At 51.7% G+C, this 13,617-nt stretch overlaps 1 protein-coding gene across 4 annotated transcripts in view; it reads right to left on the bottom strand.

Annotated features, from left to right (window-relative positions):
- STX2 (syntaxin 2) overlaps positions 1-13,617 on the bottom strand; it is a 523,716-nt gene that overhangs the window by 405,286 nt on the left and 104,813 nt on the right. For all 4 annotated transcript variants that reach the window (XR_011276253.1, XM_069620086.1, XM_069620085.1 and 1 more), the window contains exon 3: positions 1,041-1,140. Coding sequence is in view for 3 of the 4 variants with exons in the window: in XM_069620086.1 (XP_069476187.1) it covers positions 1,041-1,140 (100 nt within the window). In the remaining variant the exon portion in view is untranslated. The remainder of the gene's footprint in view (positions 1-1,040; positions 1,141-13,617) is intronic.

Raw genomic sequence — 13,617 nt, 5'->3', positions numbered from 1 at the left:
GATTGTTCTCTCCGAGTGTGGTAGAAGTTTGGCGACAGGGCAAGTTTCTTCTTTACTATCCCCTAACCCTGGATAAGCGGAACTATCAGCGCACACTAGGGGAAGCAAGACACAAGGGATTAGTTCAGCATGGTTGAAGGGCAAGTTAAACAAGGGCCACATTTCGTGCAATTGAAAATTACTAAAAATCATAAAAACTGAAGATTTTATTGTGTGAAAGAAATGTGTACAATCCTCACCCATAGGCTACAGCGATTACATTTTTGTATACTTTCTATACTTGCACTGAAAGGGCTCCTTCCCACAGCTCAATGTTCACTCTTTTTCTCCTTTCAGCCTAAGGTGGCTCTGTCCACTACACGTGGCCTAGCATTTTCTCTTTTCCAAGGATGCAGGCCTGGCTGCATTTATGCAGCAAACATCCTTCCCCATTCCATCCTCCCTCTAAACATGCTTTACGATGCCTGCATTCCGGGCCTCCCTAAATGCTCACACCAGCAAAAGGAGCAAGGGCCTATGCTCTTATGCGATCCCCACCCCTATACTCACATCAGTAGACATCTATACCATTCCACCTGCAGTTTAGATCTTGCAATTTCATTTCACTTCACTGCGGCTCAACACGGTGGTAAGGCATTTTCCAAACACTGTCCCCCATTACCGGTTTCTTTTCAAAGTGTGTTTATGTAGTGCAAGAACATATGTCAATGAGTGGACTGTGCAAATGGGCAGGGCCACAACGTTGGCCCACATAGTACCTCATCCAATCAAGTACCAAGAGAGAAATTTAAAAAGTAGCCATGAGACAAAAAGCATTTACGAAAATGAACAGATGAAATATTGCAATGTGTCCGCTGCCCGATTACCAAAAGCACACAGCACCATTTCACCAGAGCAAATTATGACCATCAGAAAAGTGTGCACCCCATGGAAACAATGTATGTTCAGTAGTCAAGCCCATATTAATGGCAGATCATTGAAGCAATCAGAAAGCGTCGGGGCATGTTTGCATAGTGGGCAACTCAAAGAAAAGGACATACCATCGCCGGGATTCGGCGCAGATAAGATGGTGCTGTGCTTCTTCTTGACTTCTTCCACAACAGTGGTAATTTTGTCAATGGAGCTCCGCAGCTCCTCAACCTTCAATACAAAAAGGGAGCGCGCATGAAGCTTTGCATTTCTGGATGCACTTTGGTGTGCAATTAAGGTATGAAGTTAACTCGCTCAATGCAACAGGGCCAACAGGACCTTTAAGTGCTCATTTATCTTAAAATGTTAATTTTACGTTCTAAATCTCCCATAAACACCTACCATTCTTTCCAACATGACTTGTAATGTTTAAGTACTCAAAGAATCATTCTGTCTGATTAACTGTAGCCTAAGAATAAAATAAATATACATTCACAAAAATAAATTTGCAGCACAATTTGACTTCTAAAACCTGGAATTGTTTAAATAATGCTTGTGTTACAGGTTTCTGTTCAGCTGTCCGAGTATGTGAAATGTCTGGAATCTCTGAAAGCGGTGGTCACCAGGAGGAGAGTATGTGCAGTCCTCAGAAGAAGGTAGCGTTTCATTTCACTTTCTATCAACATGGTTACATGCTTGGTAAAACTGGCCACTAGGCAATAACCATAGAGTTGGCAAAATGCACCACATTCCCCTTCACCAAACGAAGCTTACACATACCAAATGACTACCACCAACAACAGTACTAGTAGTGCCGATTTAACTACTGCAAATACAGGTCTTGGCAATGCTACTGTATTAAAGGTGCTAATTTAGCGCAAGATGGGGGGCACTCCTACGGGAGCAGGGAAGAGGGTAGAGGGGATGGGTAACCCCCCTGGGGGTCAGCGGGAGACACAGACACGCAAACAAACTGTATTAGCCCTGTAAATGATGGCCACACGGGGAAATCCAGGGGTAGGAATGCACTATACATCGGCCCAAAGAGCTTATGTAACCAACTACAAGATGGCAAAATATCCCAGGTAAACACACTTAGCAGGGATGCCCCCAGGTCGGGCCTCACCCGGGATACCTGCACGGAGCACATCATCAACACACCACGGATAGGTAGGGAGAGAGTCGAAGCTAGTGTTTCTTCCGCAATGGTGCTGACCAATGCCAAAGTCCCAGCGGCCAGCACAAATGTTACTTTACTAATTGCAAATTACCCCCGAGAGGTGTAAGAAGTGATGTGGCGCCACACAGTGGGGGTGATGTTTAGGGATACCGATGACCTGTTTGCTCCAATTACGTTCCACTAAAATAAGCTTAGCACTAAGAATATGATGTACTTTAGCCAATCAGTTACATGGGAACGTTGGAAAACAGGAGCATTCGAGCTGCAACTGTTTCTAATGCTCTGACCATTGTAATCAAAGTATGAAACTAATGTTCGCTACATGCCCAGATCTCAGCTCTTATCAGTTCTGGTCCACTGTTCCATTTGAATTGTGCTCACCCAGCTGTAACAAACAACGTTACTTCTTGCTCAGTGTGTGCTCCTTTTTCGACTACCTGTGGTCATTCAATTAGAGTACTGGAGAAGGAACAAGTTACTTACCTGTAACTGTTGTTCTCCAGCATGGGTCTGGCATGGATTCACATGCTCATGAATATTCCCCGTCGTCAGGCTGGGAATCCTCGGTAAAGAAAAAACCAGTATCAGTTTCGTTTCTGATCTGTCTTTCGTAGTAGTAACCAATCACTGATCTCTGCGTCATACTGACCACAGCCAATGACTGCCCTCTACCTAAACCCCGCCTCTGGCAGCCATTTTCAGATTTGGTAGCACGTGAAGTGGCAGTATGACCAAGTGAAGAGCCGCAGAGGGGTAGGCGGGAGGGTTCGCATGTGAATCCATGCCAGCCCCATGCTGGAGAACAACAGTTACAGGTAAGTAACTTGTTCCTTCTCCAGCATGGGGTCTGGCATGGATTCACATGCTCATGAATAAAGAATACATAGCAGTACACACATGCACAACCACGGGAGGTGGCAAAGGCTCAACATTAAGCATTACATCAAACTCAACATTAAGCAAATCTTACCTCCTCACCAGGCTCACCTTAGGCGAACAGTTTGCGCAGCACTGCTTGGCCGACCCTGGACTCCTCCCTGGAATCCCGATCGACACAGTAGAATTTCGTGAAGGTGTGCGTCGACCTCCACGTAGCAGCCCTGCAGATGTCCAGCAAGGGCACACCAGATAGGAACGCCGTGGTAGCTGCGATCGCTCTGGTGGAATGGGCTCTCGGACGGCCAGGCAGCGGTCGGTTTGCCAACCGATGACAGTACATGATACAGCCGGAGAGCCATCTGGAAATGGAAGCCTTCGAGAGAGCCTTCCCCTGATTGACAGGTCCAAAGTTCACAAAAAATTGTGACGTCTTCCGAAAAAACTTTGTGCGGTCCACGTAGAACTTCAGCGCTCTAGCCACATCCAGCGAGTGCAAAGTCCTTTCAGCCGGCGACGAAGGCGACGGGAAGAAAACAGGCAACACCAAGGGTTCGTTGAGGTGGAAGTCCGACGGCACCTTGGGCATGAAGGAGGGGTGCGTCCTGAGCACTACCCTCGTGTCGTGAAAAGTCAAGTATGGGGCCTTGCAGGAAAGGGCCTGGATCTCTCCCACCCGTCGTGCGGAGGTGATGGCCACGAGAAACCCTGTTTTCCACGACAAAAACTTCAACGGAGCCGAGTGCAGAGGCTCGAACGGAGGTCCCATGAGCTTGGTCAGCACCACGTTGAGCTCCCACGCCGGGGCCGGAGCATTCACCGGCGGGAACGATCTGAACAGTCCCTTCATGAACTCTTTCACCAGACGATGAGACCACAAAGACGTCCGCCCCGTGGTTCTGGTGTATCGGGAGATCGCAGCAAGATGAATCTTGATGGACGCGTGCGCCAGTCCAGCCTTGGCCAGCGTCAGTAGGTACGGCAGTACTTGGGGAGCCGTAATACGTAGAGGGTTAATCTTCTGTGCATGGCACCAGACAGAGAACCTCTTCCATTTGTGTCCTTAGCATTTAAGAGTTGAGGACGCCCTGGCCTTTGCAAGAACCTCTCTGCAGTCGGCCGGTATGTCGTATCCTCCAAACTCTAACGCTGCAGGAGCCAGGCCTGCAAGTTCAGCGACTTCGGGTCGTGATGGAGGATGGCGCCTCCTTCCCTGGAGAGAAGATCCGCGTCCACTGGCAGCTTGATTGACGGGGACGCTGACAAGTCCAGAAGGTCCGGGAACCATATCTGCCTCGGCCACGCAGGTGCGACGAGGATCATCCTGCACCGTGACCTCTTGAGCTGGTTGATGAGCCGGATCAGCAATGGCGGGAACGCGTATAGAAACAGGCCCTCCCAGGGGAACGAGAAAGCATCGCCCATGCTCCTCGGCTGGGGAAACCTGCTGGCGAACCTCCGGCACTTGGAGTTCGTCGCCGTCGCGAACAGATAGATCTGGGGTGTGCCCCACCGTCGGAAGAGGCGGTCCACTAGATCCTGTCGTAGTTCCCACTCGTGGCACGAGCGCAGCTCCCTGCTGAGTGAGTCGGCGATGGTGTTTTTTATCCCTGCCAGATGAAACGGCACCAGAAACATCCCTTGGGCGACGGCCCAATGCCACAGATCCTGCGCCTCCCTGGACAGGGCTGGGGACCTGGTTCCGCCCCGTTTCCTGATGTAGAACATGGTGGTGGTGTTGTCGGTGAAGATCCTCATCACCTTGCCCTTGAGGGACGGAAGGAAGGACCTGAGGGCCCAAAACACTGCACGGAGCTCCAGGACGTTGATATGGAGGGACTTCTCCGTCGGGAGCCAAAGGCCTCTCGCGTGCAGATTTTCGGTGTGCGCTCCCCACCCTTCCAGGGAGGCATCCGTGGTCACTGTCTCCTGGTGGCCGGGGGTCTGGAAGTCCATGCCCGCCGGCGGGTGCGCGCGGGTGCCCCACCACCGGATCGCTCGTCGGAAACTCGTCGAGTGTGATCCTCTCCTCGAAGCTGCCCGTCGTCTGGATCCAGCGCGCGTCCAGGAACTCCTGCAACGGGCGCATTCGGAGCCTGCACAGGGGGATGAGGTAAATGCAAGAAGACATCATTCCGAGGAGGGACTTGATGGACCTCACTCTGGCCGCGTCCGCAACCAGCATCCGCTGCACCTTGCCCAAAATGGCCCTCGTCCTTTCCTCCGACGGATAGGCCAGAAGCGACACTGTGTTGAGCTCCAGGCACCAGGTGGGACTTGGCGTAGTTTATGGAGAATCCCAGGTCCGTGAGAAGTTGGACGGTCCTTGCCGTGTGCTCCACAGCGAGCTCCTTCGTCTTCGCTCGGATGAGCCAGTCGTCCAGGTAGGGGTAGACGCGGATCCCCTCTCGGCGCAGCTGCGCCGCCACCGGTGCGAGGCACTTGGTGAACACCCTGGGTGCCGACCTCAGTCCGAAGGGAAGGGCTCTGAACTGATAGTGACGCCCTTGGACCACGAACCTGAGAAACTTTCGGTGTCCCTTTAGGATGGGAATATGGAAGTAGGCATCCTCCAAATCAGACGACAGGAAATCGCCCTCCTCCAGCTGACCCAGGACGTGTTGGAGGGTGACCATCCGGAACTTCTGTGCCTTGATGAATTTGTTCAGTCGTCGTAGGTCCAGGATGGGACGCCATCCTCCCGTCTTCTTCTTCACGAGGAAGTATCTTGAGTAAACTCCGGAGCCCCGAAGCCTCCTTGGGACGAGCGCGATGGCGCCCTTCTTGAGCATCGCCTTTACCTCCAAGAGAAGTTGAGGGACGTGATGTTCTTTCCTGGCCACAGGGGGGGACGCGCGGGCACCTCTTTAGAAATTCGAGCGCGTGACCCTGGGCTAGGGCGTCCAGCACCCAACGGTCGGTGGAGATGGACTCCCACACGCTGACGAAGCTCGCCAGCCGGCCTCCCACCGGGGTGCTTCGGTGGGGGCCCGACCCCACGGCCGGTCCAGTCCTGCTTCGACGAGGCTTTGCCGCCTTGACCTCCTTGGCGACGACGGTGGGGTCCGCCTGACTTGCCTCGTCCCCTGTAAGCTTCCTGCAACGACGAACGGGCCGCTTGACGGTAGGTGGAAAATCCGCCGCCAGAACCTTTGGAGGCACCCTGTTTGCCTCCGCCGCTCCGAAAGGGTGGCCGCCGTTGCTGGAGAACCCCAAGAGCCCGGGCCGTCTCCGTGTCTGCCTTGATGGCTTGAAGGGAATCGTCCACTGTTTTCCCAAACAGGTTGTTTCCGTCGAACGGCATGTCCAAGACTCTGGTCTGCACGTCCTGACGGAAGTCAGTAGCCTTGAGCCATCCACGCCGCCTAAGGCACACGCCGTTGCCCAACTGGCGAAATCCAGTGTCAGCGATGTCCGTCGCAATCGTAATGGCGTGGTCCGACGCCACCTCTCCTTCCTGCAAGATCTCTAGGGCATCCGCCCTCTTGTCGTCCGGTAGGAAGTCCAGCAGGGGGGCCAGTTTGTACCACAACTCCCTGTCGTAGCGGGCTACGATAGCCAAGGCGTTGGCCGCCTTAATCGTCGTCGCTGCAGACGAGAAGACCCTGCGTCCCATCGTATCCAATTTCTTTCCCTCACCGTCCGGCGGGGAGGTCGACGTAGAGGCCGCGCCCCCCCCCCTGCTTTCTTCCTGGCCGCCACGGAGACGACCGAGTCCGGGGTCGGCTGTGCCCGAAGGCACAAGGGGGCCGCGTCCGGGACCCGGTACTTCTTCTCGTACCGATCCCTTCTAGCCGGCGTCGTGGATGGGTTCTTGAGGAGGGCGAGGCCCTCATCCCAAATATCGTCCAGTAGAGGTACAGAGAGGACCATCTTCCTCTTGGCCTCACGCCGTTGATAAAGGAAACCTTCCTTCTTCTCTTCCGGGCAGAGCTGGAAAAGCTCGGATGCCCTGGCGATCATGGAGTGAAACGATCCAATCTCGTCGGGCGGGGAAGCCCGGTTTGGAGGTGACGACGGCAGATCCTCGTCGTAAACCTCGTCGTCTGTACCCGTCGCGGCCGTGTCAGTCCCCGTATCAACCCCACGTGTCGTGGACGGGGAAGAGGGCTGAACAGGGCGCGATGGCTGAAAAGGAGGTGGAGGATGAATCCTTCGCTTAGGGGGAGGGCTCCCAGAAGGGTCTGGCTCCGGGTCCCCCGTCGGGAGCGGTTCCTCCGCTGGTGGTAACGGCAGTCTCGTCCTTATCTCCGAGCATAAGGACTGTATAGCCAACAAAATGGCCGCCGAGTTGTCTTGCGGCACTGGTTGAGGGGAGTCCGACGGGCGGTCAGGAGCCCCGTCGGCACCCTCGACATTATCGTCGTCTCCTACGTCGGGGTCCCTCCCGACGGGCTGGTCTTCTTCCACGCCAACGCCGTGGCTTAAGACTTCGATCAGCTCTTCCTCAGAGGTTGAGGCCGAATCCACGACGACCTCCTGCCCCCCCTTTTTCTTCTCCGTCGGAGGTTTCAAGGGGGTCCTGTCGATGGGCATAAAAGAGGACTCCCTCCACGGTGGCAGGGAGACTCTGAGCCCCGAGGTCGCCACCACTGGTGTAGCCTCCACAGGCTGAGCCAGGGCCGCCGCGACTGTCTCGATAGAGGCCTTGGCCGGATGGATTAAGGCTTTCACCACCTTAGGTGCGCTCACCGCCTTCTCCTTGGGGGGAGGGTCACTGCCTCGCTCCCCCTCCGATGGGGCCTTCGAGCTCGACCGGGGTCTCTCCAGGAGCTTCGCCGGGTGCTCGGCCTTCCTCTTACCCGAACCAGAGCGTTGGCTAGTGGTTGATGGCGCCGGGGAGGATGCGCCCTGCCTGGCGCCCGTAGAGCCCGACTATTCGGCGCTCCCGGTGCCAGCGGACTCGCGGTGCTTGGCCTTGTGTTGGACCCCCGTCGCCGGGGCGTCCTCAAAGGTCTTAGAAGACCGCTCGGATTTCTTCTTCTTCTTCTTCTCGCCTGACGGGCTCTTCCCTTCCAGCCAGTTGGCGATACGTTGATGGCGGTCCTTCATGGTCCGCTCCGACATATTGCTGCAAAACGCACAGTCCTTCTCCACGTGCGTCTTGTCCTCATGTAGGCAGTACAGACAAAAGGAGTGTTCGTCCTCCTTAAAGACATTCTGAAGCTGGCATCCAGGGCAGACCCTGAACAGCTTTCCGGGCGCCGAGCTTCCCTTCTCCTGGGCCATGTCCGAGATGGGCCTGAGAAACTTCTGGAGTCCTCCAAAAGCGTGGCTTGACGAAATCTTCACCCTTGAGGGGCGTAGACGAATCCGACACGGGTCCCCGTTGATCGGATGAAGAAACAGTGGAGCTTGGGGCTCTTTTGACCGAAAAATCGAAGTTTTTGAGAAAAAAACGTGAAAAAAATAGCACTAACGCTCGAGAGCAATAGCACGAGGATACCAACACTTGAACGTGCGGTAAAAATCTGAAGATGGCTGCCAGAGGCGGGGCTTAGGTAGAGGGCAGTCATTGGCTGTGGTCAGTATGACGCAGAGATCAGTGATTGGTTACTACTACGAAAGACAGATCAGAAACGAAACGGATACTGGTTTTTTCTTTACCGAGGATTCCCAGCCTGACGACGGGGAATATTCATGAGCATGTGAATCCATGCCAGACCCCATGCTGGAGAATCCATGATATATTTTTAGAGGCCCCAGCAAGATCCTCGGTCCTCCCGGTTAGCGGAGGGTAGCCAGGCCGCCCTCTCAAGGGATGTGGGTCCGGTGAACGCAGACCTGACAAACGCTTATCAGAGAGGAGGCCTTGCAGACGCAGAGTTCACAAAGGTCTGCCTGGTCCAGACTGCTGCCCATGCTCTGTGGGAAGGGCGAGCTCATGCTGGAGGCTCTGTGCAGAGGAATCTAGGGTCTCTAGGACGCAAGTAGAACCGTGCAAGAACCCTGTATATAGTGGTTGCATGACCACGGCAGAGGAGGGACAGATTTACATGGTGTCTAGGACGCATCCTCAAGGAGGCAGGACAATCGGCCGAAGTAGTATTACTAATTAGTGCATGGCAACCAACAGGGAGTGGACTCAAGTGTGGGCACGCCTGCATTAGAACAGGAGAAGTGCGTAGTGTGTGGCAAACCCTGCCAGACTGTAGTTGCGCATAGTACCGGCGATTGTATAGTTGCGTTATTGGGATAAGAGTGGAGCCATTGAATTTCTTCTATTTTGCGAGTATAGAGAGAGACACGCATGTGGTAGTTAGTGTTGTTTTAGGGTATGGACTCATGGAAGAGTAAACACCCAGATGTACCTTATGTAAAATAGTGTGCTTTACTTCGTAGCGGCGGACGTAAGCAGACAGCACAGAGGAGGCATGTTGCCTATTTTTTTCTAATATAGGGAATGTGGAGCCCGCCGAGAGGGCCGTTGGATACTAACACTGAATGAGTGGAGAGGTCCATCGTGTCGAGTGGGGTGCTTGGGTGCGCCTGTGGAGAGGGCCAGATTGGACGGTGAGAAAGGGAGTGAGTGAGAGTGTGCTGGAGAAAAGGGGAGGGTAGAACAGAAAAGGAAAGGAATAATAAACAGGTTGGTTGGGATACAAAACGATAAGAGGTAGGGGAATAATGGGCTATTTAGATATCCCCCTGGACAATATGTGCTGAAAACTGCCCCAGTATCGCGCAAAAAAGATTTTTGTACAATTTTCAATGGGCTCAGGAGACTGCAGGTCAGTGTTTCCATTCATGGCCCGGGGAGGGTGCTTTCGACTGCAAAATAATAACATTCTCGTATTTATTAACAAAATAAAGGGCTCTAAGTTGAAAAGCAGACATGAGAGATTGCAGGGGAAAAAGTGAAAAAAGGGGAAGAGGACACTACGGGAGGGGGAGAACGGAGCTCTTCGCCCCCACCCTATGGTGTCTAACCATCATTACGACCAATAGCAGGGTACACCAACCCTCGGCGAGAAACCTCAGGAAGGGACCACGCAAACACGACAGGGGAAAGGGGAAAGGGCAGATACAAAGGGAGACAATGCACACAAGGGGAGAGAGGAAATACCTAGCGGACATAGAAAAGAATATGCACCAGCAGGTGGATGAATTAGTCAGTGAAGCAGAAAGAGTATTATAGAGGTGGAGGTGTGGAGGAAAAATTAGGGAGACATAGGGAATCGCTATCAGGGAGCATAACATTCAAAATGGATGAGGAAGAAGGGGGCCAGGGGGGAGCAAAAGCGAGAGGACAGTGACCGAAATGGAAGGGAATACGTAAAAATGGGAATAACTCAAGCGACCAAAGCATGAGGAAGGATAGGTCCAAAGACATGAGTAATACCGTTACTACAGAATGGGAGAGGAGATGTATATTATGTACCATGGCAAACAATGGACAGGGACAATCTAATATGCAGCCTGCCCTCCCTAGTTGCAGGGGCAAGTAAACGGATACAGGCACTCGAGAAAAAGATGTCAGGCGTGACATTAGCAATCAGTGAAATTAAGCACAAATGCTCATAAGGGAGCTCCATTTAATACATTTTATAACTGTCAAGCACATGTCTGGTAGCTTCAGAGAAGTATGTATCCTGACAGTTAGGACCTAGGGACAGTTATGGCTCATAAAATGAAAAGCGACGATGACCCAGCAGACTATATAAAACCGGTACAGGACCTATGGACCCAACCAACGCAAAGGTCCTGGGATGAATGCGTACCATTGTTCTATCAAATCCTTTTCCTTTCTCACCAAGTAACCAACAACAGGGGAGGCCACAGAAAGCCAAGAGTGTCCAGTCTTAGCAGTAACTGACGACCCCGAAGAGGAACCGGAGGTAGCAGTAAAAATAGAACCAGGAGAATTTTCCTTTCTTACACACAGGAGCAACCAAATCCTGCATCAGGGAGGGGGAATTCCCAATATCAAACAAGGTGATGGATACGCAGGGCTTCTATAGGGCGGTGGTCACTGTTCCAGTAACAAGAGATTTACCACCAAAAATAGGGACGCAACACATTGTAGCACCACTATTATATTACAAAAGACACTATCAATATACTATGAAGTGATTTGCTCCATGAGCTAAACTTAATCTAATTCATAGAGAAAGGGATGTACGCACAACGTCAGACAAATATATACACGCGTGGCAGCACTCCTCTTGGCGGCTCACGCACAGAGCACCCTGCAAGCACAGCCCCTATACCCAAGCATATTCCTGTATGAGCTTGAGATCCTACTAGTAAGGGCCCGATGATACAAGGGTAGGTGTTCCGACTGACCTCAGAATTTCTGTTCAGACCAGAGTGCCAGAAGGAAAACATAAAGGGGACGCCAGTCGTGTTACAGCTAGAGGAGGTAGTGATACGCAAAGACATGGTGATCCTGTGTGGGACAGACAATGACAGCATCGAATGGCGCACAGTGCTATGCATCGACCCAACACGGACAATAACAGGATTGGATGAACAATTGTTCTCCAATGAGGAAGAGGAGAGATGGCGCTTCAGTTAGATAGCTTATCCAGTTCGAGTAATGGAAAAACTGGTACCAATACTAATGCAAATCGTGAAAAAAGGGGGGGGGGGGGACACAGAAGCCCTCAATTAAGTGTCAGAGAAATGATGGCTAAGGGGCCCCATGATATAGGTGTACTGAAAGGGGTGGGGGCGGTAAAGATAAAACTAAAAATAAGGGGCACTATTGCCCCGCACAAAATACCAATTTTCCAGAAGAGCAGATGAGGGAATATACTGTACACGCCCTATGGCAGCAGGGCATCATCCAGACACCCTCGCAGCTATGCAACACAGGGATATACCCGATAAAGAAATCAAAGGGCGGATCATGGCGATTCATCCAGAATCTGCGCCTTCTAAACAATGTAGTTGAAGCAGATTTTCCCTTGATTCCCGACCCCTGCCACAGTACTGTGCAACATCCCAACAAAGGCGAAGTACTTCACACTCATTGACTTGAAGAATGCCTTCTTTTCTATTCCATTGCAGCCAGATTCAAGATACTGGACCGTGTTTACGTATTGCGGAACCAGATTCGAGCACACTAACTGCTCCAAGGGTACTGTTGGTCACATAGTATCTTTAACAGAGTGATCCAAAAGGACCTGAACAATGTAAAAATGCCAAGCACAGTGATCCAGTACGGGGAGGAAAAGCGTAGAGCAGATTCAGTGGACTTTCTGACATTGCTAGCAGACAAGGGATACAAGGTGGACAAAGTGAAATTACAATACTGCCAGGTAGAGGCTGTGTACCTGGGACAGAAAATATCCATTGAAGGGTGCAGGATAACACCAGAGAGGGTACAGGCAGTTGCTCCACAGCTTGTCCATGCACCGTGAAGGAAATGCAGAAGTTCCTGGGACTATGCAACTATTGCAGGGCATGGGTGTTGGACTACTCCACATTTACCAAACCCTTACTGCAGGGACTTGAGGAAGCGCGCGCGCACACACACACAAAAAAAAAAGAAAAAAAAAAAAAGAAAGAAGAGGGCTCTAAAATGGACCTCTGAAATGAATGAGTTTTACAGAGCTAAAAGAAGCACTGGCCCATGCGCCAGTGCTGGCCACCCCAAACGACAGAGAAAATGTTTACTTGTTCTCACATTCAGATGGTTCAGTGAAGATGGCAGTCCTCACACAAAAGAATCCACAGGGACACAAGCCTGTGGCATATTACAGCGATATTCTAGACCCAGTGGTGCAGGGCACTTCCCCTGCAAATACGCACTCGCGGCTGGAGCGTTTGCAATAGAGAAAGCAGCAACAATCACGTAGCGAGTCCTGTAGTACTTGATGTAGACCACTCTCGATTTGCCATCCTCAAATAATCGAAAAGCCCATTAATGACACAGAGGGCATCAGGCTACAAAGTAATACTGACAATCCCGGCCATTCAGGTGGTGAGGTGTGGTGTGGTCAACCCTGCTGCCTACATAGTGGAACCTGTAGAGGAAGGGGACTACATACACGATTGTGCAGTGCAGAAGGGAACATACAGGTAAAGGAAGAAGAAATACCAGGGCAGACATGGTTTATATTAACGGGTGGTCAAGTATAGACCCAGAGATAGAAAGGAGACATACTGGATCAGCAGTAGTGTGCAACATAAATGGGGAATATGCTATAGCATCCCAACAGCGATTACACTCACACTACTCAGCAGAGGCAGCAGAGTTAGTGGCAATGATTAGTGTGTTAAACACGATGGAAGGACAGGACATGAGGCTAACATTTTCTGATTGTGCCCATGATACATCAAAAATACATTAAAGGTTAGTGCAGTGGGAAAGGAGAGGGCTCAAGAGAAGTGCCGGGTTCCTGTTAATTGAGGCACTAAAAAGTACCAGTGGAAGTCGCAATAATAAAATGCGCCGCCCACACAGGTAAACAAGACAGAATATCATTGGGAAACAAAACGGCTGACAGAGCAGCAAAAGCATCCTACTTACCTGAAGAAAGTAGACCGTACCCAGGGGCAAAAGAAAGAACCCAACTTACAGCAGCAGAAAGATGGGTGAAAGAGAGGGGAGAATTGCAACACAATATCAATCGCCCAAATTATAGAGCTGCAAGGAGAGGCACCAAAAGTGGAAAAAGACTTATGGGGACAGCGTGGGTGCTGAC

This window comes from Ambystoma mexicanum, chromosome 10 (genome assembly GCF_040938575.1).
Source record: "Ambystoma mexicanum isolate Mex_15411 chromosome 10, UKY_AmexF1_1, whole genome shotgun sequence".
Taxonomy (NCBI): domain Eukaryota; kingdom Metazoa; phylum Chordata; class Amphibia; order Caudata; family Ambystomatidae; genus Ambystoma; species Ambystoma mexicanum.
Note: the sequence above shows the minus strand (reverse complement) of the source record. Positions and strands in the feature narration are given on the sequence as shown.